The 25526-nt window shown below is 33.6% G+C and overlaps 1 protein-coding gene across 1 annotated transcript; it reads left to right on the plus strand.

Annotated features, from left to right (window-relative positions):
* Positions 1-6585: 6585 nt before the first annotated feature.
* LOC136205274 (zinc transporter 1) lies at positions 6586-11009 on the plus strand. The gene is made up of 3 exons (XM_065995800.1): positions 6586-7329; positions 8329-8478; positions 10617-11009. Exons 1-3 carry the CDS (start codon positions 6718-6720, stop codon positions 10920-10922), a joined length of 1068 nt encoding a protein of 355 aa, XP_065851872.1. The 5' UTR covers positions 6586-6717; the 3' UTR covers positions 10923-11009.
* The last annotated feature ends 14517 nt before the right edge of the window (positions 11010-25526 follow it).

Here is a 25526-nt window from a genome sequence, read left to right on the forward strand (position 1 = left end):
AAGGTAATTAATTTAACTTCTTCTTCCTAATTTAGTTGCATGGATGACAACATTTTGTCAACATTTTGCTCTTTGGTTCACTTTTTTCCCAAAATACCCCTCACAATTTTATCTCTTTCATGGGTATGATTGTCATTTTCTTTATGATTTAGGTCTTTTCAATATTTGTTGTCAAAACCCCTATATTTGACTATCCTAGTTATCAGAAATATGACCTCATTTTATGATAAGGACATCCGGTCCCTAAAGGTTGAACCGGAGTGGAAGGATGGGACCCGTAGAAAGCTAACCGAGAGGGAGTAAGGAAAGAGCGAAGAACAGAGCACGCGGGGCGTGTCCGCTGGGACGCGAGGCGTGAAGGACTCGAAGTCGTGGGAACAACCCAAGAGGTCATACACGCGGGGCGTGTATGGCGAGGCGCGGGACGTGGAGCCAACCTCGGATGAGAGTTCAGATCAGGAGGTCGAGTACGCGGGGCGTAGGTCGCAAGACGCGGGGCGTAATCTTGACGCGGGGCGTAATCTTGACGCAGGGCGTAATCTACTGGGCGCATCGCGTCTTGAGTTCGAGCCAGCAACCCCAAGTTCAGGGACACATCCACGCGGGGCGTGAGGGAGGCCACGCGGGGCGTATCAGACCTGGAGAATACTTCCTCCCCAAGTTCTTCTTGTTGAGGACAAGATCTGCCACCTTTTTTATTACTGTTTTGCCACTCTACTATTTACCTCTTTGCCATTGAACTTATTTACCCTAATATCTATCCTTATGCATTTCCTATTTTACCCCTAGGGCTCCTTAGTTGTTGGTAACCCTAGGGGTGGCCTTTTAGTCTTTATCTTTTATTTAGAAGGAGTATATATTCTCCATCTTTTGTAATGTTGAGTAACTTTGATGAATATTATATTTTGAAGCCTCCATTGGAGCAAGGATTCATTCCTTTTGGGTTTATTCAACCTTCAAGTTAAGCTTGAGAAGTTTGTAATCTTTATTGGTTTACGATTAAAACCTCCAGATCGATTTAATCTACATCATTTGGTATCAGAGCCGAGTCGTTTTCCTTGACCGGAGACTTCTTCTCGGAAATGGTTCAACCTCGTATCACCACCGAAGCCAACGGATCCATGGAGCACCGTGTTGAGGCGCTAGAAAGCAACATGAAACATATTTCGGAGTCTCTAAAAACGTTAGAGGAGAAACACGAGACGAGTACCCGAGATTTGCACCGCCTCATTAAAGAACTCACAATAGTGACCCGCGAAAATCACAACCTCCTAACCGGAGATCCTCACCGGAGACAAGAGGAACAAGCCCGCCCTCTACTTGAACAGCAACCGACACCACCACCAAGGATAACTTATGCACCCCAAGCCAAGAACCCTCGGGTTCAAGAGGTAAGACGTACTAATCCCGTAGCCGTTAGAAACGTTGATAGTGATAGCGATGGAGATCGATTTGATGATTTTGAGATGCCTAAAATTGCTAGAACTATGGGGATTAGAATGGATGATGATGTGTTGAATGTTAGGCATGTGGATAATATGAATATGCATGATGTTGTTGGTCCCGTGCATGTGCGTGCCGGGAATTTGGATATTTTGAATGATGATGATGTAGGTGGTCATGGAAGGGGAAATTATGGAATGAATGATCCGTATGGGGTCATGATATTGATAGGGGCGGATATAGAGCCGGAATGAATGGGAGAGTGGGTTATGGAGGACACTATGATAGGGATGATGCTTACAAACTCAAGGTTGATCTACCTTCATTTGGAGGGGAACTTGACATTGAGGGGTTCCTTGATTGGTTGCTTGAGGTGGAGAGGTTCTTCGACTATGCGGGGATACCGAAAGATAGGAGAGTTCGGTTAGTGGCGTATAGGTTGAAAGGGGGAGCCTCGGTATGGTGGGATAATGTGAAGGAAGAGAGGAGAAGAGGAGGAAGGGAACCGATTAGGTCTTGGAGGAGGATGAAATCGATGATGAGAGAGCGGTTTTTACCACCCGACTACGAGCAGTATATTTACAGCTCCTACCGGAATTGCTCACAAGGACCGAGGAGCGTGCACGAGTATACTTCGGAGTTCTTAAGGCTTTCGGTAAGGGCTAACTTGTCGGAAACCGAAAGCCAAAAGACTTCAAGGTATCTAGAGGGGCTACTGTATAATATTCAAGACAGAATTGGGACACAAATGGTAATTCGAATTCAAGATGCAAGGAACCTAGCTTTGAAGGCCGAGTCTCAATTGAATGTTAAGGCAAGTGACGGATACCGGAGGCCGAGAATTGAGGAAGTTTGTGAAGAGGGGGAAGATTCCAAAGAGGTGGGCAAGGATAAGAATGGTGCTAGTTCTAGTGGAACCAAGATTTTGAGTGGGGGAAAATCACCTAGCGGAGATATGCGACCCTTTAGGACAGCCGCCCTTCCTAAGGGCAACAACCCGTACATAAAACCGGCTCCGTTTAAGTGTTTCCGATGCAACGAACAGGGCCATCGTTTGAATGAGTGTCCAAGGAGGAGGAGCGCTAATATGGTTGAGCGATGTGATGATGGTGATTATGGAGGTAATGATGAGTTGTATTGTGAGCCCATTGATAGTGGATCCTCCGGGGATGAGCGGAAGGTCCATGTAGTGAAGAGGGTACTGATGTCGGTTGAACAAGAGCATGACCCGAGGCACCAATTGTTTAGAACTAGAGGTCTAATCCACGGATTGAAATGTGAATTGATTGTTGACAGTGGAAGCCAAGAGAACATCCTTAGTAAAGCCGCTTTGAGCAAATTTGGCTTAGTACCCGAGCCACACCCGAAGCCATACCGAGTGGGCTGGATCAAAGAGGGGGAGAAGCTCAATGTCACTCACCGGTGCAAGGTTCCTATTTCTATTGGGGCCTACCACGATGAGGTTATGTGTGATGTGGCTGATATGGATGTGTATCACTTGCTTCTTGGGAGGCCTTGGCAATTCGACCGTGATGCCTCACATGCGGGACGGGACAACACGTACACCGTTTTCAAAGATGGGGTCAAGTATATTCTCATACCGTTGACGGGTCCTACTAAGGGAGAAAAGAAAGCGGCTTTGATTGCGTACCCTAGTCGGGAACCGACGCCGCTAGAAGAGACCTGCGTTGAGCAGCCCATCGGGTTGTTAGGTGTGGGTGAGCCAACCCAAGAGACGAGCATTGCTAGTGGGGAGAGCGGAGCATCAACCTTGGGGGAGAGTCATCCTTGTACTAACATTGAGTTGGGGTCCAACTCCTCTAAAGAAGGAGAGTATGATGAGGACATCCGGTCCCTAAAGGTTGAACCGGAGTGGAAGGATGGGACCCGTAGAAAGCTAACCGAGAGGGAGGAAGGAAAGAGCGAAGAACAGAGCACGCGGGGCGTGTCCGCTGGGACGCGAGGCGTGAAGGACTCGAAGTCGTGGGAACAACCCAAGAGGTCATACACGCAGGGCGTGTATGGCGAGGCGCGGGACGTGGAGCCAGCCTCGGATGAGAGTTCAGATCGGGAGGTCGAGTACGCGGGGCATAGGTCGCAAGACGCGGGGCGTAATCTTGACGCAGGGCGTAATCTACTGGGCGCATCGCGTCTTGAGTTCGAGCCAGCAACCCCAAGTTCAGGAACACATCCACGCGAGGCGTGAGGGAGGCCACGCGGGGCGTATCGGACTTGGAGAATACTTCCTCCCCAAGTTCTTCTTGTTGAGGACAAGATCTGCCACCTTCTTTATTATTGTTTTGCCACTCTACTATTTACCTCTTTGCCATTGAGCTTATTTACCCTAATATCTATCCTTATGCATTTCCTATTTTACCCCTAGGGCTCCTTAGTTGTTGGTAACCCTAGGGGTGACCTTTTAGTCTTTATCTTTTATTTAGAAGGAGTATATATTCTCCATCTTTTGTAATGTTGAGTAACTTTGATGAATATTATATTTTGAAGCCTCCATTGGAGCAAGAATTCATTCCTTTTGGGTTTATTCAACCTTCAAGTTAAGCTTGAGAAGTTTGTAATCTTTATTGGTTTACGATTAAAACCTTCAGATCGATTTAATCTACATCATTTTATCTTATATTTAAATTATATTTATTTAATTTTTTTGAGAAAATTTAAATTATATCTTTAATAGTTGAAAATTTAGTCATGTTTTATATAGAAAAATTATAATTTTTTTTTATTTCAAGTATAAAACAAAATAAAAAAATTCACACATAGAAAAAATGTCATTGAACTAAGCTTGATTTCCATAACTAGTTAACAATCATTTCATTGGAAGGGTATGTATAACTATTTTAATTAGTTGGATGTATTTTTTTTTAATATAGTAAAATTTATTGGTTATTACGTATAATGGAGACGTGAAATTTCTGTTCACTGCCTAGCAGTTGGTTTCCAACTGTATCGAGACCGGTCCCCTAAAAACATTCTGACAGTCGAGTAGAGATTATAAAGAATGACAATTAACGAGTGAGTGAGTGAGAAAGAGACAGTTCAAAATCTTTTACCATAAATGAGATTTTACTATTTATAGGGGTTGTGCATTTGTTCTAACGTCCATAGTACCATTGGGCTTTGGCCAAGAGGGTCTATTTCCTATTGGGCTTGCCCTTTGGACCCATATTCTTCATCATTTAGCCCCCAATAACATGTGGCGGCCGAACCACTTGATGTGGAGTCCTGAAGGGAGAACAGAGTGTAGTTGTTGATGTCGTTAACAAGGGTGCACCCAATGTGGTGCCTGGTTATGAGTAGTTTGTGTGTTTTCAGCGTTAAAGTTTATGGTTACTAGGTGATGAGGCATGCTTGTAGAACGCATGCGTCATTAAGAGGAAAAAATAACTGATGTGGTAGAGAGACACGAAAAAATTCATTATTGCTAGATCCTCTACTGAGAGCGAATACGAAGCAGTTGCTAATACCACCAAAGAACTGCTATAGATTCGTTCTCTCCTACATGATATACAATATTCGATACCTTCTCCAATTTAATTGTTGTGTAACAATATTAACGTTATTAGTCTCTATGTCAATCCACTATTTCATGCTCGAGCCAAACTATTGAATTGAATTATTATTTTGTTCCGAAAAAGGTGGTTTGTAGTTTTCTACAGATTCGGATAATTCCTATTGAGGATCAGATGGCTGATGTTTTAACCAAACCGTTACCGAGTACACGTTTCTCTTAACTTTGTAGTCGTCTCTCGATGTGTTCTCGATAATAACTTGAGGGTGTAGTTAGAGTTACTATCTGTCTCAACCTCTTTGTAATTATCTTGTTGGTTATAACTCTTATCCTCATCTCACAATCTTTGTATTCTTCTCGGTTTTCTTTTTGTATTAGAGTTTATATACATAAGATTTAAGAGAACCTTTTACTTTACAACTTGTAATGATTACATTCAATATAATAACCCTAATTATACAAAACATATACAACACAGATTCATCTTACCATGTGTTGAAATTTAATCACCAAATGAGGTTGTCGTGATCTGAACCATCCACCACTTGGTCTAAGAGGCTATAATAACATGTCAAGAAACTAATTGAACGAAAAGTTTAGGGCTCAAGAACACTTTTATTATTATATCTAATTACAACCAACACATCCGATCACCTTAATTATAACCAAAGACGCATACAAACTTCAAAAGTAGAAGGTACAAATTTGAACACCGACAATCCCCTTTTATGAAGATCGGGGAGTTTAACCATCCCTCGCAGAAGTGGTTTTCAAATGGATCTACTCCCACAACCAAGCACCTATTTAACCGAGTTTTGATCGAACTAAACTCACAGCTTACAAACTACCCTGACTTATTAACACCTCTGTCTATGACACTCCGCACCCAAACCTCCTATCGAGCCGAGCTTTGTCCAAACAAAACTTGAACAGTTTACGAACTACCTTGAGTCATTAAGACCTCTATACGTGACACTCCGCACCTAAACCCCATATCAAGCTGAACTTTATCCGAACGAAACTCGAACAGTTTACGACCTACCCTGATTCATTAACACATCTGCCAGTGACACTTTGCACCCCAATTAGCCCTTATAAAGCCGAGCTTTGACCTAACGAAATTTGGACAATTTACGAACTACCTTGACTCATAAACACCTCTCTCCGTGACACTCCGAATCTAAGCCCCATATCAAGCTGAACGTTAACCGAACGAAACTCGAACAGTTTACGACCTACCCTGATTCATTAACACATTTGCCCATGACACTTCACACCCAATTAGCCCTTATAAAGCCGAGTTTTAACCAAACTAAACTCAAACAGTTTACGAACTATCTAACTCATTAACACCTCTGTCCTTAAGACTCCACACCCAAAACCCCCTATCAACCCGACCTTTGACCGAACAAAACTCGAACAATTCTCAAACTACCCTCCCCCATTAACACCTCTATCCGTGACACTCCGCACCCAAACCCCTATCCGGTCACAACCGAGCCAAACACTTATAGAGGTCATCATGATCACCCATTTAAATAAACAATTTAAAACGCAATGAGCACATTATATATACTACAAACAAAACGCATTTAATTCATCACCAACCATTGAGATTCGATGCCGTTTCATAGTTTTTCTCCCTCCTATACAAAACCCAACTCACTCCTCTCTGTCAACACAACACACTAAAACCCCTAATTTCTCTCTCCTCTTTCTCTCTCTACCTCTCTTCACTTCTCCACACCATGATCAGAATCTTCATTCCAACATGTTGTTTTCTGATTCTCCTTTTCCCCCAAATCGTTTTGAGCGAATGCACCTGTGAAATCGATTCAGACAACAACATAGACAGCAACGAATTCTCCTCAGTTTCTAAGTACAAGGTAAGTTCAATTGCTGCAATTCTAATCTGTGGTGCAGTCGGTGTTAGTCTCCCATTATTTGGGAACAAAATCGAAGCTTTGAGACCTGAAAATGACATCTTTTTCATGATCAAAGCTTTTGCTGCTGGTGTTATTCTTGCGACGAGTTTCATCCACATACTTCCTGAAGCTTTTGATCATCTTACTTCACCTTGTCTGGATCAAAATCCGTGGCGGAATTTCCCTTTTGCGGGGTTTATTGCTATGGTTTCTTCGATTGGGACTTTGATGGTTGATTCTTTCGCGACGGGGTTTTATAAGCGGCAACATCGTAAGCAGGTTGTTGCAGACGATGTTGATGTTGAAAGAAGTAGTAGTGTTGTTGATGATCATTCACATTCACATGTTCATCTTCATCCTCATGCTTCTGCTGCTTCTCTTGATAATCAAGATTTGAGCTCTTCGGAACTAATACGACGTCGTATTATCTCACAAGTAAGATTTTTTTTTTTCTTGACAAAGGGTATTTTTGTCGGGTAACTTTGCACTCGTTAATATCAGTGGCCACTCAATGTTTTGAAACGATGGTTGATAGTTTTAAAATAAAAAATTCAAATATGTAATGATATTCTAAGAAACTTTAATTCTTATAAATTTTTCGTTTTGAGGTCATATAAGTGTTATTTGATCAGGAAATCGAGTGAATATTTAGAGAAAAAAAGCTCCAAAAAATGATTTTGAAAAATAAAAAAGTGATTTCATAATAAATGTCTTTTTGAACAACTTTAATTCTTAAATATTTTCATTTTGAGATCTTTAACGATCATTTTAAGGAGTTAGTTAAAATTGCGTAGCTATCAATGTGAAAAAGTGCAAAGTTCAATATTAAGAATTGAAATTCAATAACCCTAACTACAATATTAAAAAAATAAAATTCAATGGCAAGTAAGTAATTTATCATTTTTCTTCTAAACTTGACTTTTACTTAGAGATGTCGTCATTTCTAACGTAATCTATCAGATAAGTTTTTGAAAAATAAAACATATACAGTATTATTAATTTTTTATACGTGTAAAAATTTAATACTAGCACAGGTAATTAGTATTGACAGTCAGAAAAATTTGGACAATATACTCCAAAAGTCACAAAAGTTTAATAATTTTAAAGATAATAACTACTATTATTTATATTTTATTTTAAAATATTAGTTAAATAAAATTAATATTCTGATCTAAAATTTCATCTCTTTATCATTTTACGTCATTTCTTCAAATAAATTTATTGATGAATATTATTTTTTAATAATAAAACACAGTATCAATTTTCACATTAGTTTCATCTCATTTCTTCAAATAAATTTATTGATGAATAATATTTTTTAATAATAAAACACAATATCTACTTTCACATTAGTTAGTAATTAAATATTACATTAGCAATTTCGGCGAAAAGATAATCGAAAAACATAGTAACGAATGGTTTGGTGAAGTGCAGGTGTTGGAGTTGGGAATATTGGTACATTCATTGATAATAGGAATATCTTTAGGTGCTTCAAACAGTGTTCAAGTTATAAAGCCTCTCTTAGTTGCTTTGTCTTTTCACCAGTTTTTTGAAGGCATGGGTCTTGGTGGCTGCATTGCTCAGGTAATTAATAGTTTAATTTAATTTAATTAAGTAATTGCATGTTTATTTTAGATTAAACTATAATTTTTTTTTGAAAATATCATACTGTATAAATTAATTCATAAAGTTTCAAAAAATTCATTTTAGCCATCATTTTATTTATTTATAGTTATTTTCCTACATGTATAAGAATATAGTAATAAATTAAATGCTAATTTTATTTATAATGTTAAATATGAGATTAATTTAGTTGGGAAAGTAAAAGGACATGCCACATAAAAAATGACAAAATTGACCATGAATTAACTAACTATTTTTTTTGCCAACTTTATGTCTAATTTTACTATATTTCTCCATTTTAAGATATAAAGTAATATTTAATTAAAAAATTATTTATATAAGACTTTTTTATTTATATATATAAGACTTTTAAATTATTGGGAATCCCTACCAAAAAATTATTGAAATCATGTCAACATATATAGATCTATTGATACATATAAATAATAAAGTAAATATATAAACAAACAAGGCATAGATTAGAATGTTGGAATATGTTGACATAATGACAACATCCCTTCCTTAATTATGTTTTAATTTGCCAACCTAACTTTATTTTAAAAAGGATAACTACAACTTTTCAGGTATCAATTTTACCTTTATTTAACCAAAAAATAAAAATAAAACTAATTAAATCTATTTGATATACCATTTAATTGTCATATCAAATATAAAAAATATAAAAAATATTTATGTTATTAGCACATTTATAAATAATATATTAAAATGTCAATATTTAAGTTGTGGTGCCTTCTATAGTTACTTTGTTTTTGACAAAGTACCATTACTTGGTGTGTTTTCACCATTGGATGGTGGAACATAAAATTAATCCAATGGTAAAATACACGAAATATTTACTATGTTATTGAAATTTTTATAAATAATTTGTCAAAATACACGAAATTATTTTAGTTTATTGACAATTTATTTGGAAGATCCTATGTTGAGTCGAATAACTATCAAATAAATAGGTTCAAATTTTATGCTTAATAAGGTAAATTGATGTTGCTTGGTAATATTAGAATTGAAATTGTACAATTTCATATGTTAGAGGTAACGGACAGTTTTTAAAAAAACGATAAATATAAATTTAGATCATATCACTTTAGAAAATAAAAAATAAAAACTCATTTATCCAAAAATAAATTGTTTTTTTTAAAGCATCTGTAAATAAAAATATGAACTTTTGGGCTTTCAATACATGTTTTTGGGTAAATTATAGGGAAAATTACACAAAAATTCATCTTTTAACAACTATTTATAAGCATGTCAAGTCATAATTTTTCCTTAAATCAAACTAGTAAAATCAGTATTTGTAATATATTTTAAGGATTATAATTTATAAATTAGAAGTCTCGAATATATTTTCTAGGATTTATAATTTATAAATTGCAGTCTGGAATTTTTAAATTGTGGTATAAAATTATAATATATAGAGAATAATAACATATTAAGAATTAAGTTTTGATGATATGACTTAGTTGTAATTTTGTGCTTAATTATGATATTCATGTATTTAATCCTAAATTATACATGACCATTGAGTTTTACTCATGTTCACGGCATGACCACTAAATTTTAAAACATAACAAAAAAATTATTTAACTTTACCCTTTCTAATATTATGGTTATTAAGTTTCAATCAATACTTCAAATTGACCGTTCACAGCCTCAAACTAATTTTTTTTTCAAGAATTTATGTTCTAAGCAACTTTAATTCTTGAAAATTCTCATTTTAAAGTCATTTAAGTATTAATATGAAATTCGGTTAACCTGATATTGTTCATTCTATCTGTGTTTGGAATATACATTTTTAACAGTTTGAAAATAATTTTTTTATACGTTTGTTTATAGAAAAACCGTAAAAAATCTTATGTCAAACCGTAAAACATATAGTTTCAGACACAAACGAAATGAATAACGCTCTGTTAACCGAGTTTTATGTGTATAACGTGAAATCTACTATGATCTCAGTTTATTGAACCTTACCAATTGAAATATGACAAGTGTACGTTTTTCCCATTTCTTTTTTCACTGCATCCTGTCTACTGTAGAACTTCTTACGATAAAAATGAAATAATTTTTGTTGGTATTTTCAGGCAAAATTCAAATCAAAATCAACAGCAATGATGGCAATATTTTTCTCCCTGACAACACCAATAGGGATTGGAATTGGAATGGCAATATCAAGAATATATAAGGAAAACAGCCCAACAGCTTTAATAGTTGAAGGAAGTTTGAATTCAACTTCATCTGGAATATTAATATATATGGCACTTGTTGATCTTTTAGCTGCTGATTTTATGAACCCTAAATTGCTCAACAATTTCAGAATTTTATTAGGTGCTAATGTTTCTCTTCTTCTTGGGGCTGGTTGTATGTCTGTTTTAGCTAAATGGGCCTAATTCAACTCATTTCACATCAAAATAAAATATTATTCTGCTCTTTCGGTTTCGGTTTTGGTTTCGGTTTTTACTAAACTAAAGTATCTAATAGTTAGTCCCGATGTAATAATAAAATGGTGAGTATCGAGTATCGAAAGATATACAAGATAACACTCGTTTTATTCCTAAAATACATAGAAATTGATGTAGATACGGATTGAGAGAAAGATTGTGAATGTTTTATGTTGGAATTAGATCCACAAACACAACTAGAAAACCGTGATAAGACGTTTGGTATGAGGGATAAATGAGGTGGGATAGGGATAAAAAAAATCCAAGAATTAATTATTTCACATTTGTTTTAGCGATAGAGCAATGAGATAAAGAAGGGATAACTTATCCCTCAAATTTTATATTTGGGAGGGGTGAGATAAGCCCTGCAATTTTAATGAGATGGAAAAATCCATTTTAACCCTAAAATCTTATTTAGATTAAGTAGGGGTAATATAGTAAAATATATTATTTTTATCTCTATCACATCTCTATCCCACAAAACAAAATGGAATAATAATTCTCAACTATTTTTTTTATTATTATTATCTTATCTCTATGTTTTATCCTTATGTGTATTCCAACATTTATCCTTGTCCCTATCCCCATCAAATACCAAACTTCCTCTAAATTCATGTTAATTTATCGAGATCAAAAGTGGAAATGTACCTGAATCTATAGCGCAACAGATTGAACATAATCGAAAACGCTTTTGTTGATTAGTCTTCTAATACTAGAAGCAACTAGCACATCTATAATTTGATGGAGGGACACTGTAAATATGGAATGTTTTTGCCCTAGGAACCACAACTCTCAATTTATAGATGAAACATAATTGGTGCAGTTACTAATCTGTCCATCCTAAAATTAGTATGTTACAACTCAGTATCTACTTATAATACCTAGACATGTTTGTGGGCTGGATCGGGCCAGGTTCGAACCGAGCATAATCAGGTTTGATATATATTTACTTTATCCAAGCCCAATACAACAACTATATTCATATCGGGCTGGGTTGAGTTAAAGATTCTAATTCCTAAACCTAGTCTAGTCGGCCCAACTAATTTATAAGTTAAAAATAAAATTAATTATAATTATAAAAGATAAAAATGCAACTAAAATTATTATAAATTAATAAAGGTGAAAATTAGAGTTTTACGTAAAACCTTTGAACTTTGCGTAAATCTTTTATTTTTAGATATAATTTACGTATAGTTTGACTAAATTTACGTAACTTTTTTATTTTAGGAGAAAAAAATTCACAAACCTTGTGAAAATAGAGTTTTACGTAAAACCTATGGATTTTACGTAAATCTTTTATTTTTAGACATCATTTACGTAAGGTTTGACTAAATTTGCGTAACCCTTTTACTTTAGGAGTTGTGAAAATTAGAGTTTTACGTAAAACCTTTGAACTTTATGTAAATCTTTTATTTTTAGATATAATTCACATATAGTTTGACTAAATTTACGTAGCATTTTTATTTTAGGAGAAAAAAATTCACAAACGTTGTGAAAAATAGAGTTTTACATAAAAAAAAATTTGAACTTTAAGTAAATCTTTGATTTTTAGACATAATTTACGTAGAGTTTGACTAAATTTACGTAATCTTCTTACTTTAGGAGATCAAATCCAGAAACCTTGTGAAAAATAGAGTTTTACGTAAAATATTTGAACTTTACGTAAATCTTTTATTTTTAGACATAATATAGGTAAAGTTTGACTAAATTGACGTAACCTTGTTATTTTAGAAGACAAAATCCACAAACCTTGTGAAAAAAAGAGTTTTACGTAAAACCTTGAAACTTTTTGTAAATTTTTTATTTGTAGATATAATTTACTTAGATTTGGTTTAAATTTACGCAACATTGTTATTTTAGGAGTTAAAATCCACAAACTTTGTGGAAAATAGGGTCTTACGTAAAACCTTTAAACTTTATGTAAATCTTTTTATTTTTAGATATAATTTACGTAAAGTTTGATTAAATTTACATAACGTTATTTCGGAGATAAAATCTAGAAATCTTGTGAAAAATAGAGTTTTACGTAAAACATTTGAACTTTACGTAAATCTTTTATTTTTAGACATAACTTACGTAAAGTTGGACTAAATTTACGTAACTTTGTTACTTTAGGAGATAAAATACAAAAACCTTGTGAAATATAGAGTTTTCTGTAAAACCTTTGAATTTTACGTAAATCTTTTATTTTTAGATATAATTTACACAAGGTTTGACTAAATTTACGTAACTCTTTTACTTTACGTGAAAAATCCACAAATCTTGTGAAAAATAAAGTTTTACGTAAAACCTTTAAACTTTACGTAAATCTTTTATTTTTAGATATAATTTACGTATACTTTGGCTAAATTTATGTAACCTTTTTATTTTAGAAGAAAAAAATTCACAAACCTTGTGAAAATAGATTTTAAGTAAAACCTATGAATTTTACGTAAAGTTGGACATAATTTATGTAACCTTGTTATTTTAGGAGAAAAAATCCACAAACTTGTGAAAATTAGAGTTTTACGTAAAACCTTTGAACTTTACGTAAATTTTTTATTTTTAGTTATAATTTACGTATAGTTTGACTAAATTTAAGTAACCTTTTTATCATAGGAGAAAAAAAATTCACAAACCTTGTGAAAATAGAGTTTTACGTAAAACCTATAAATATTACATAAATCTTTTATTTTTTGACATAAATTACGTAAAGTTGGACATAATTTACGTAACCTTGTTATTTTAGAATGAAAAATCTACAAACCTTATGAAAATTAGAGTTTTACGTAAAACCTTTGAACTTTATGTAAATCTTTTATTTTTAGATATAATTTACGTATAGTTTGACTAAATTTACGTAACCTTTATATTTTAGGAGAAAAAAATTCACAAAACTTGTGAAAATAGAGTTTTACGTAAAACCTATGAATTTTACGTAAATCTTTTATTTTTAAACATAATTTACGTAAGGTTTGACTAAATTTACGTAACCCTTTTACTTTAGGAGAAAAATCCACAAACCTTGTGAAAATTAGAGTTTTACGTAAAACCTTTGAACTTTACGTAAATTTTTTGTTTTTAGATATAATTCACATATAGTTTGACTAAATTTACGTAACCTTTTTCTTTTAGGAGAAAAAATGCACAAACCTTGTGAAAATAGAGTTTTACGTAAAGCCTTTGAATTTTACGTAAATCTTTTATTTTTAGACATAATTTACGTAAGATTTGACTAAATTTATATAACCTTGTTATTTTAGGAGAAAAAACCCAGAAATCTTGTGAAAATTAGAGTTTTACGTAAAACCTTTGAACTTTATGTAAATCTTTTATTTTTAGACATAATATAGGTAAAGTTTGACTAAATTTACGTAACCTTTTTATTTTATGAGAAAAAATTTCACAAACCTTGTGAAATATAGAGTTTTCTGTAAAACCTTTGAATTTTACGTAAATCTTTTATTTTTAGATATAATTTACGTATACTTTGACTAAATTTACGTAACCTTTTTATTTTAGGAGAAAAAAAAATCACAAACCTTGTGAAAATAGATTTTAAGTAAAACCTATGAATTTTACGTAAAGTTGGACATAATTTATGTACCATTTTTATTTTAGGAGAAAAAATCCACAAACCTTGTGAAAATTAGAGTTTTACGTAAAACCTTTGAACTTTACGTAAATCTTTTATTTTTAGATATAATTTACGTATATTTTGACTAAATTTACGTAACCTTTTTATTTTAGGAGAAAAAAATTCACAAATCTTGTGAAAATAGAGTTTTACGTAAAACCTATAAATATTACATAAATCTTTTATTTTTTGACATAAATTACGTACAGTTGGACATAATTTACGTAACCTTGTTATTTTAGGATAAAAAAATCTACAAACCTTGTGAAAATTAGAGTTTTACGTAAAACCTTTGAACTTTACGTAAATCTTTTATTTTTAGATATAATTTACGTATAGTTTGACTAAATTCACGTAACCTTTATATTTTAGGAGAAAAAAATTCACAAACCTTGTGAAAATAGAGTTTTACGTAAAACTTATGAATTTTACTTAAATCTTTTATAACCTTTTTACTTTAGGAGAAAAACCCACAAACCTTGTGAAAATTAGAGTTACGTAAAACCTTTGAATTTTATATAAATCTTTTATTTTTAGATATAATTTACGTATAGTTTGACTAAATTTACGTAACATTTTTATTTTATGAGAAAAAAATTCATAAACCTTAGGAAAATAGAGTTTTACGTAAAACCTACGAATTTTATGTAAATCTTTTATTTTATCAGTCTCTATGTTAAATATCTAACATATTGTTTAATTCTCGTATTTTGATAATATATTGTTTAGTTCTTATTTTTTATTTTGATCTACGGTTTTGTCACTTAAATTTTTAAATTATTGAACAGATTAGTCCCTCTATAAGGGACTAAACTGTTGAATTGAGCTAAAATTAAGGACTGAATAGTGTATTATTAATATATAATGACTAAATAGTGATTAGATTAAAATATAGGGACTCATATATTATTTACCTTGTAATTAATAATCTTTAAAATTTTCATAATTAAATATTACCTGCTATAGCAGGTTACCCTTTTTATTAATTTTAATTAACATTATTTTTATTAACACATGTCCAATTACTATTGGATACTAAAATAAAGTATGATTACTTTTTTTGTTTTCCAACAAAGTAACCATAGAATTTACCAAGTCTATATACATGTGAATAAAGAAATAGAAAATAAGAATATTTAGTAACTACTAGCCTATTTATTATAAGTCAAAGAAGAAACAGAAAATCAAAATATTTATTAACTACCAATGCTTACGAACAAGGCCATCTGGACTGTCTAGCCACTCAAAATTGAAAATCCATTTCAATTTTCCTTGTCTAGACCCCTTAGGCGTTTTTTTGGCCGATTTGAGACTGTCTTGGCAGTTATTAAAACAAAAAAAAAAGTTTTTCATTATAATTCACTTTTAAACATTGTGACATTATTTTTTATTAATTGTGTTTATTATTTTTGGATGTTTTTGTTTAATTGCGTTCTTTACTTGTTTTCATGGTATGGTTGAAGAGTTTAAGGACACTATTTCATAGTTTTCGCGTCTTTATATTTTTTTTTCCATTTTTAGTGTTTTCATGTTTTATGAGTTTTCCAGGTTTTTCAATTTTTCGTGTTTATATCATTTTAACCGTTTTTGCTTTTTAATCGTTTTTTCCGTTTTTCCTTTTTTTACCTTTGTACATTTTTCTTTAAATAATATATATTAAATGTTTAAATAATTAATGATAATAATTAAAATTTAAAACAAATAAGAAATTATATTTGAGGGTAAAGTTCTTTTTTTACTATAAACTAGTTATTTCATCAACCAAATATATAAATAAGTATTTCTAAAAAATACATATTATATACTCTCATATTCTATTACTTGATAATACGTATTCTATTCCATTTCATTAATCAAACTAGGATGTCTCAAAGTTTTTTTTTTGTAAATTATTTGTTGATTTTCTTTAAAATAAAAAATAGTCATTGTTTTCTCAATCATATTGAAACATCTTTATTTTACTTTTTGAAGCTAAATGTACAATAACTACAAAAAAGAAGAACCAAACAAACACTAAAACCGTCAAATTTAACTTTTTCTCTCTCTAACTACTCTCTTCTTCACACTATGATTTATAATTTTGAATCAACTTTCTTCGTAATCTTGAAAACATATCTTGTTGTAACTCTTCGTCGCTTCCCCCAAATCATATCCAGCGAATACACTCGTGAAATTGATCCAGACAACAACATAGACAGAAACAAAGCCGCAATAAGCTGCAGTTTCTAAGTACAAAGTAAGCTCAATTGCTCCAGTTCTCGTCTATGTTGCAATTATTGTTAAACTGTCATTATTTGGTAACACAATCCCAACTTTAAAGCCCGAAAATGATATCATTTTCATAATCAAAGCTTTTGTTGTTGGTATTATTCTTGCAATCATATACTTCCATGAGGCTTTCATGATCTTACATTGCAAAAACTGTCAAGAAGCAAAAAATCATTCAAGAGTCAATTAAATATCTTGTAGCTAAAGAAATTTGACTCTGGACCGAGACTAGTATTAGTTCATTCACTCAGATAATGCTACAGTAGCAGTTGGAATGACGAGGTATCATCTGAGCAGAAGAGACTAGTACTGGTCTCGGTCTATAGTAGAAATTTTCCTTACAAAGAAAAAATACTTACAAAATTTTCCAAGACTTCCAATTCTACGAACAATGCTATAAAATTTATAGCATTTGGATCTTCCTTTTCTTCAGATTCCATAGCTATAGCAAAAAGGCCTAGCAAATTTTTTTTAGTGTTTTAGTGAAGAAGAGAAGGATGGAATGTTATGCATTGAAGATTGTTTGAAGGCCAATTTATACAACACAAGAAACAAAGGTATGAAGGAAAAATGACAACATTTGGTTGAAAGCTTATAGCAGGTCTGTTTGGTTTATCTGCTGTTTGTTGTTTGCTGTTACGGTTTGCAACTGTTTTTCTAAAAAGTAGAGGTTTCCTGCTTTTGTAAAAAAACTGCTTTTCAGTTATGAAAGACAAACAGAAGGTGTCTAATCGAACGCTTAAAAGGCAAACAAGAGCAAAAAATGGAGTAACCAAATACCCCTTAGTTATCTCATATTTGATATGATATATTTACATCTAGTGGTAGTAGAGTCAGCTTTGAAGGTTAGGGGTGCAATTTTTTTTTTTTTTTTTTTTTTTGCCAACATGTCTGTTTATATTTTTCATCGTTTGGGATGTATGACAATAATCGGGAAAGGTGGTTTCAATAATCGGGAATACAATGACACCTCATACCCCATCCCATTTTACAGAGATGAAAAGAAGATTGTCAATTATAAAAGAAAGAAAATAGCATATTAAAATTATTTTTGGATATATGAGAAACTAACATGTACAGGTGTATATCGGTTTAAAACCGATTTGAATTAATAATTAAATATCTTAATACTAAAATAATTAACATCAACACTACCAACCGAATAGCGTGTATAGACGAAGTAAAACTATATATGTATATCAGTTTAGTTTATTTTTCCTCTAAAAACTGGACCGAAGTATACTTAAAAGTAAAACCGATTCTCAATCGACAACGAAATAAAAACCCGAATTGAGTTAGTTCGGTTCGGTTGGATAAATCCCTAATTCATGGAATATATTGAAACTGGAGATGAAGACATGATTACAAGATGTTGTTGGTGTTGAAGTAGCTTCTCATTCTCATGATGCCACAAAAATCGAATATGTTGCTTTTGAAAATTCACATTTGTATGCTTGCACAAGTATCAAACTTGGACTTCCACTCAATTTATACAATTTATATAATCACCCCTCAATTATTGCCTTACTAACATTATCATCCCTAAAAATCATTAAATTACAGAGCTACTATTAAAAAAAATTGATTCTAAATATATTATTATTTTCTGAACGTCATAAATAAATAAATAAAGTATATTTTTATATCCTAATTTATAAATTCTAAACTTAAATTCATAAATTATAAATTCTAAAAAATATATCCTAAACTTATAAATTATAAACCATAATCTTTAAAATAATGATTTTTTTAATTTTATATAATTAAAATTATTGATATAATTGTACATAATTTTTAAAACTTGTATTTTCATGTAAATTTCCTTTTTTAAGTCACTCGATAATATCTCTATTTTAAGGTGTCCATACTCTTAAAAAGCCCAAATTTATTTGCATAAATACCAGCTGGGCTTAAGCCCATGTGGACAATCTATTATGTCCATTAATATATTTACAGGATTTATAGGGAATTAGGTGATATTTTCTTTTTTAAGAAAATATAGAAAATATAAACTAATTTTTTTATTTTCCATTTTTTATTTTTCTTTTGAGCATAGGTGTAAAAAGCAAGTCAGAGATAAACAAATAAATATGAACTGTAATTCTCTGTATTTTATTGAGCTTCAACTGATGGCTATAAATAGCCTTTACAGAACAGAAAAGAGAAGAAATAGCAAGCCACGTAAATAGCTAACAGCAAAATAAAACAAAACAACTCAATCTGTAGTTCCCTTAAGAATAGGACAACTCAGACTAAGTAAACCTTATTAAACTGAAATTCCTAAAAAACAGGATACTAAACTTATTAAACCCTCCCTTAAACTAAACAATATTGCTTAGTTTACTTCTGGCATTTCGCATACACCTAGCAGACTTCTAAGTCTCTGAAACTGCTCCAACTTGAGAGGCTTTGTCAGGATATTCGTCAATTGATCTTATGACCTGCAATGCACTAGCTGAACCGCATTCTGTTTTGATAGATCACGTAGAAAGTGATAACGCACATGAATGTGTTTGCTCCTTGATGGGTGTCGAATCCACCAAAGATAAATATAACTTTACTTGACGGAAATATGGATTTGTAACAAGGGTAAGCAAAGGTCGAACCCAAGGGAATATTACTGACTCAAAACAATAATGACTTGATAAATAAACAAAGTGAATAAACATGGGGTATTGATTTGGAGAGTTAACCAATTGTGAAGAGAATTTCAAATAAAATAAAATCAGCAAGAGTAAATATGTAAACAATGTTTGGAGAAATCCGGTCATGGGGGTTCACAGGTAGGTAATTCACTCAGTATCGATCACAGACAGATAAAATAGACTCTTATACATCGGTTTGGAGTATTCTTCCTTAATATTAAACTGGTCAAGCACGCGCGAATAACCAGTTCCTAATCAATAAATAATCTTGCCTCAGCGGTCAAGATTTAATCTATTGACAGCCTGATGAATTAGAAAAACCCGACCTTAGCCAACCGACACTCAGCGTAGACGATTCAAAAACTAAATTACTTGTTCATTCGACTGAAATAAACCTAATTAATTTTGTATTAATGTCACATGAAAGACAATCTCAGGTTGTCAAATCTGAATCTATTCTTTCAAATACAAAACTAACCTAATTTATATCATTGATTTCTACTATGATTGGTTCATTTAGGTGAAACTCTAACTTTACCAATTCAGCCGTATGACAATCCAATTCAAAGAACGACTTGCAGTTATCATTCGAAGATTGAATAATCAATTGAGAATAAATCCCTAAATGCAATGAACAAATAAACGGTACATTAATAAGAATAATTAAAGCACAACGGTCTCACGATAATGAAGAAAACCTCCTTTGAATTAACCCTTAACCGAATATAGAAGTTTAGCTACAAATAGCCATGGAAGAACACATGTTTCTGTTTCAAAAAGAGAACAAAATGATACTGAAAAATAAAACCTAAAAAGAACCTTTTTTCCAAGAACGTAAATCAGACCTTTTGTAGAGAAAAGCCTCTCCTAAAAATTAGCTAACAAAAAGATAGTTTTTGTTTTTTAAAATACAATCAATATCTTTTCTAATCTATCATATCTCCTAATTTCGTGCATGCTTAGTCATTCCCAACTGTCCAGGTTCATTCTTGATAGAATAAGGGAGAGTCCTGAACAATTCTGGAATCTACAATTCCCAAAATCCTTAGTCTTGGGCAAGACTAACTTTATCTTCGTTTCAGCTCTTCCGAATCAGCTCCAAATTCCCTTCTGGTCCAAATTTGCTTCAATTAAGTCCAATTCTGCTCCTTTTAATCGTTTGAGTCATGTGGAGGCAAATCAAACCAAAACAAGCAATAATATCCAAAATAACACCAAATTAATTAAATAACCTAGCACTAAAGTGGATATTTGAACGTTGAATTGGACACTTATCACTCCTCCCATGTAAAACCAAGTTTCTTGAAAGCTTCATTGTTGAACTGCTGTCACAGAATATTATTGTGCATTCATTGCCTTTACTGCCAAGTATCTCAAGAACTCTCTTCATCCATATCGCTTGACAAGCACAAGCAGCAGTAGCTACGTATTCAGCTTCGGTAGAGGATAAAGCAACAATTGGTTGTTTTCTGGAAGACTATGCCACTGCCCCAAAACTTATCATGAATGCATATCCTGGAGTTGATTTTCTGTCATCCACACAACCAACAAAATCACTATCTGTATATGTAACCATTCCTTCGCTGCTCTTCTTCTTGTATAAGATGCCATATCCTATGGTTCCCTTAACATACCTCAACACTCTCTTGGCTGCCATCAAATGAGATTCAGTAGGTTGTGACATATATCTGCTAATGAGACTCACTGCATACATTAAATCCGGACGTGTAGTAGTCAAATACATTAGGCTACCAACCAGCTGCCTGTAGTAAGTGCTGCCAACTTCAGTTCCACGCTCAATTTTGAAACATGGAACTATTGGATTAAGAACCTCATTACACTCCTCTATACTAAACCTTTTAAGTACATCTCTTGCATATTTTTTTGACAAACAAAAATTCCATCTTCTAATTTTTGCACTTCTAGCCCAAGAAAATATTTCATGGTTCCAAAATCTGACATCTCAAACTCCTTCACCATCGAACTTTTGAAATCTTTCATCATTAACTCACCACTTCCAGTAAAAATAAAATCGTCGACATATAAGCTAACAATTAAAAGTTTACCTTCACCATTTGATTTCACAAAGAGAGTCTGCTCACCGTGACATTTTTGATATCCCTCCCTTGAGAAGTAGCCCTCTATTCGACTGTACCAAGTGCGAGGAGCTTGTCTCAGTCCGTATAGAGCTTTTTGTAATTTGTAAACTTTGTGGGGCTGCTCCTTTTTCTCGAATCCCTTGGGTTGTTCAACATAGACATCTTCCGCCAATTCTCCATGTAAAAATACTGATTTGACGTCTATTTGATAGATTTTCCATGCTTTTGCAGCAACTAAAGCAAGGATAATTCACACCTTATCCATTCTCGCTACTGGTGCAAAAAAACTCAGAATAATCAATTCCATATTCCTGGACATATCTGTTGAAACACCTTTCCACAAGATTTTGATTTGACAAAATCATCCATGATTAAGAGACAATTAAATTTAAGTGCTTTATTTTAATTGTACTAATCCGTTTGTTCAATGTTGAGTATAAATATAAATAAAGATAAATATAAAAAGCAAGACAGGACGAAGTCAGCATGAGATGAACAAATCAAGCTAAGTGGAATGAAGGTCAGCATAGTATCAAGCTGAGTGGAATCAAACTTAGCATCAAAAGACTAAGACATAAAAGCCCAACAAAGAGAAGCGAAATAAAGCTCAGCATAAGAAGCCGCAATAACAATTGTCTTACGAAGCTGAGCTGACTAAAAATATACTCAGCTTGGAAATTGCCGAAGACAAAGACTTACGCAGTAGAAGCTGAGTGATTCCTCAAGATAGCATGAAAGAGTCGTTCGCTACAAGACAAAGATTGCCAACCCTCTGCACCAATAATTGAAACCTTGGAATTACACAAAAGATACATTCCGAGATGTATGGGTCAATGGATTATTGGTAAAAGACAACTGGCACAAAAAGACAAGTCTGATGCAAGAAGACAACTCTGACGTCTGAAGGAAAACAGAGGAAGGGAATGGCCAGAACAGTCTGAAGCTAACCAGAAGCTGTCCCCTAAAAGAGCCGTTTTAACATCAACGGCTAAATCATTTCAAAATGATCCAACACAGATTTTCCCCTATATAAGGACAATCAAAATCCTTGGATCAATTGCCGATTGAAAAAAAAACAAAAGTACAAGAGAGAAAAGATAGAAAAGAAAGCACTTAGATACAAAAAGAGATCTTACACCCATCTTCCATTCTTTGTGTAAATGCTAGAGTGATTACCTGTAATCTTTTAAAGTGTTCTTTATTTGAAAAGGAACAAGTGATTATCAATTGTAACATTGAGAGCGTTGTGCTGAGTGTTTGGTTGTAAACATTCAGTGGTAGAGAAATCTAGGTGCTGGGTTGTAGCACTTAGTAGGAGTTGAGTAGACGAATAGAGGAAGGTACTCTTGCATATTCAACTGCCTTGTAATCGGTTTGTGCTCTACCGTTAAAGAGCTCAGTATTGGATTCAAAAAGCCCGGAGGACTCTGGGGACTGGACGTAGGCAGAGAGGCCGAACCAAGATAAGTGATACTGAGTAATCTCTAAACTCTCTCTCAAAATATATATATACATTGCATGTGTTGTTTGACATATTTACTCAGCATATAAATTGCCTAAACTGGCCCTGAGTAAATTAAGGTGCTGAGTTAGAAGTTGACCCCTTAAAGCGTCAATTCCTAACTCACAAGCTTGATAGCCTTAGTCAACATCTGACTAAAGCTGTTTGGCACTAAGCTCGCCCAAGCTGACCAAAAGCTGAGTTGACCAATTCATCTAAAACATACAAGTCAACATAAATAATTAACGAAAAAGATATATTAGTTCCTAACCCCCCCTTGGAACTAATTACACGGGACCAACAAGTGGTATCAGAGGCCAAGCTCACTACTCAAAGATCTAACAATCTTGAGCTGATCCCGAAAAATGGGTGAGAATAGCACTCGTTTCCTTCCAGGAAACCAAGCAACACAGATACTCCCTGAGGGATTATCAATCACTAGACCTCCCTTATTCTTTGGGTCTAATTATACATTCTGAAAGAATAGAATGAAGAACTTTATTCAAGCCACAAACATGATGGCTTGCAATTGTTCAAGGTCCACATGTGCCGTACAAAACTGTTAACAATGAGAAAGTTGTTAAGAGTGAAGCTGAGTGGAAAGAGGATGATCTTAAAAAATTACAAAATAATGCTTCGGCTATAAATATGCTTCACTGTGCGTTAGATGCTGCAGAATACAATAAGATTTCAGGTTGTGAGTCAGCACAGGAGATTTGGAAAAAGCTTGAAGTGACCTATGAAGGCACTAGTAAAGTTAAGGAGTCCAAAGTCAATCAGCATATGAGACTCTACGAGCTGTTCGAGATGAACGAGAACGAAGACATCTCTGAAATGAACTCAAGATTCACAAATATTATAAATGAGCTTAAAAGGCTTGGAAAGAACTTCACTGAAGAAGAACAAGTGAAGAAGATCTTGAGAAGTTTACCTAAGAGTTGGCAAGCAAAGGAAACAGCTGTAGAAGAAGCTCAGGACTTGACTACTTACAAATATGATGAGCTGATCGGATCCCTGCTGACCCATGAGATCTCTATGAAAAATTTTGAGGCAAAAGAAAAATCTGAAGATAAGAAACAGAAATCTTTAGTGATGAAAGCTGACTCCACAGAAGCTGAGTCAACTGATGATGAGGAAATAGCTATGTTCACTAGAAAGATGAAGAAGTTGTTCAGAAGAAATGACAAAAACGGTAAAAGGCCATTCAGAAGAAGTGACAGGTACAAAGCTGAGTCCAGCGACAAATACAAGAAGGACAGCTCCAAGTCTGTCACTTGCTTTGAGTGCCATCAAACTGGGCATATCAAGTCAAGCTGTCCCAACCTCAAGAAAGAAAATAAGGGAAGCAAAAAGGCTATGGTAGCAACATGGAGTGATAGTGATGAGTCAACCTCATCTGAAGCTGATGCAAATGAAACAGCCAACATATGCTTCATGGCTGATGATGCTGACCACTCTCAATCTGAGCAAGCTGACCTCTCTTATGAAACTGGCCAGGAGGTACACAACAATGAGGTAACACCCTTACACTTGTTTAGAAATGAGATGGTAAATGCCCTGAGTGATTTATATAAGCTGACTAAAAAATGCAACAACAAAATAAAATCACTCAGCAAGCGATGTGACGAGATTGAAGAGGTCAAGCTGAGTGACCTCCGATATCTCCTCCAGGACAACTCAGATTTACATACCAACATGCAAATAATGCATAAGCTTATCACGGAGGTTCAATCTGAGTCAAAGAAACTTAGAAAGGATCTCACAATCTTACAGAGTCAAATAAAAGGCTCAAAAAGAAATAAACCACATGCTGAGTATGCAAGTACTAGTCAGCATATGCAGTTCACTCAATGTGAATGTTGTGGAAAAAGGGGACACACAAAAGAGGTGTGTTGGTTCAACAAGCGGATTGTCCAATGTGACTTCTGTGGAAGAAAAGGACATACCACTAAGGTATGTTGGCACGCTCAGCATAACAATGCTGACCACACTCAGTATCACCCTCAAAGGGTAACTTTCTGTGACTTCTGTGGTAAATTAGGCCACACTATAAAAGTATGTCGTCTCAAGTTAAACTATGATTTTGCACCTGTTTACACTAACAAGAAAGGACCCAAAAAGAATTGGGTACCTAAAAATGAATAGTTTAAAATGCAGGTCGTCTTGACATGCGTGGAGAAGTCAAAGCTTTGGTATATAGACAGCGCATGCTCAAGACACATGACAGGTGATGAAACTCAATTCATCACACTAGAACTTAAACGAGGGGGAAGTGTAAGTTTCGGAGACAATAAGAAGGGTAAGATAGTCGGCTCAGGTACTATCGGAGGTAACCCAACTATTGAGTCTGTCTCCTTAGTCAAAGGTCTCAAATACAATCTACTGAGTGTAGCTCAGCTTTGCAAGAGCGGCAGAAAGATTATA

This window comes from Euphorbia lathyris, chromosome 9 (genome assembly GCF_963576675.1).
Source record: "Euphorbia lathyris chromosome 9, ddEupLath1.1, whole genome shotgun sequence".
In the NCBI taxonomy this organism is placed as follows: domain Eukaryota; kingdom Viridiplantae; phylum Streptophyta; class Magnoliopsida; order Malpighiales; family Euphorbiaceae; genus Euphorbia; species Euphorbia lathyris.

What these genes read in the sequence shown, in the direction of transcription:
- LOC136205274 (XM_065995800.1), top strand. Translation starts at nt 6,718, where the DNA reads ATGATCAGAATCTTCATTCCAACATGTTGTTTTCTGATTCTCCTTTTC. An exon ending in GACGTCGTATTATCTCACAA is followed by an intron (nt 7,330 to 8,328) that starts GTAAGATTTTTT and finishes GGTGAAGTGCAG; the next exon opens with GTGTTGGAGTTGGGAATATT. An exon ending in TTGGTGGCTGCATTGCTCAG is followed by an intron (nt 8,479 to 10,616) that starts GTAATTAATAGT and finishes TGGTATTTTCAG; the next exon opens with GCAAAATTCAAATCAAAATC.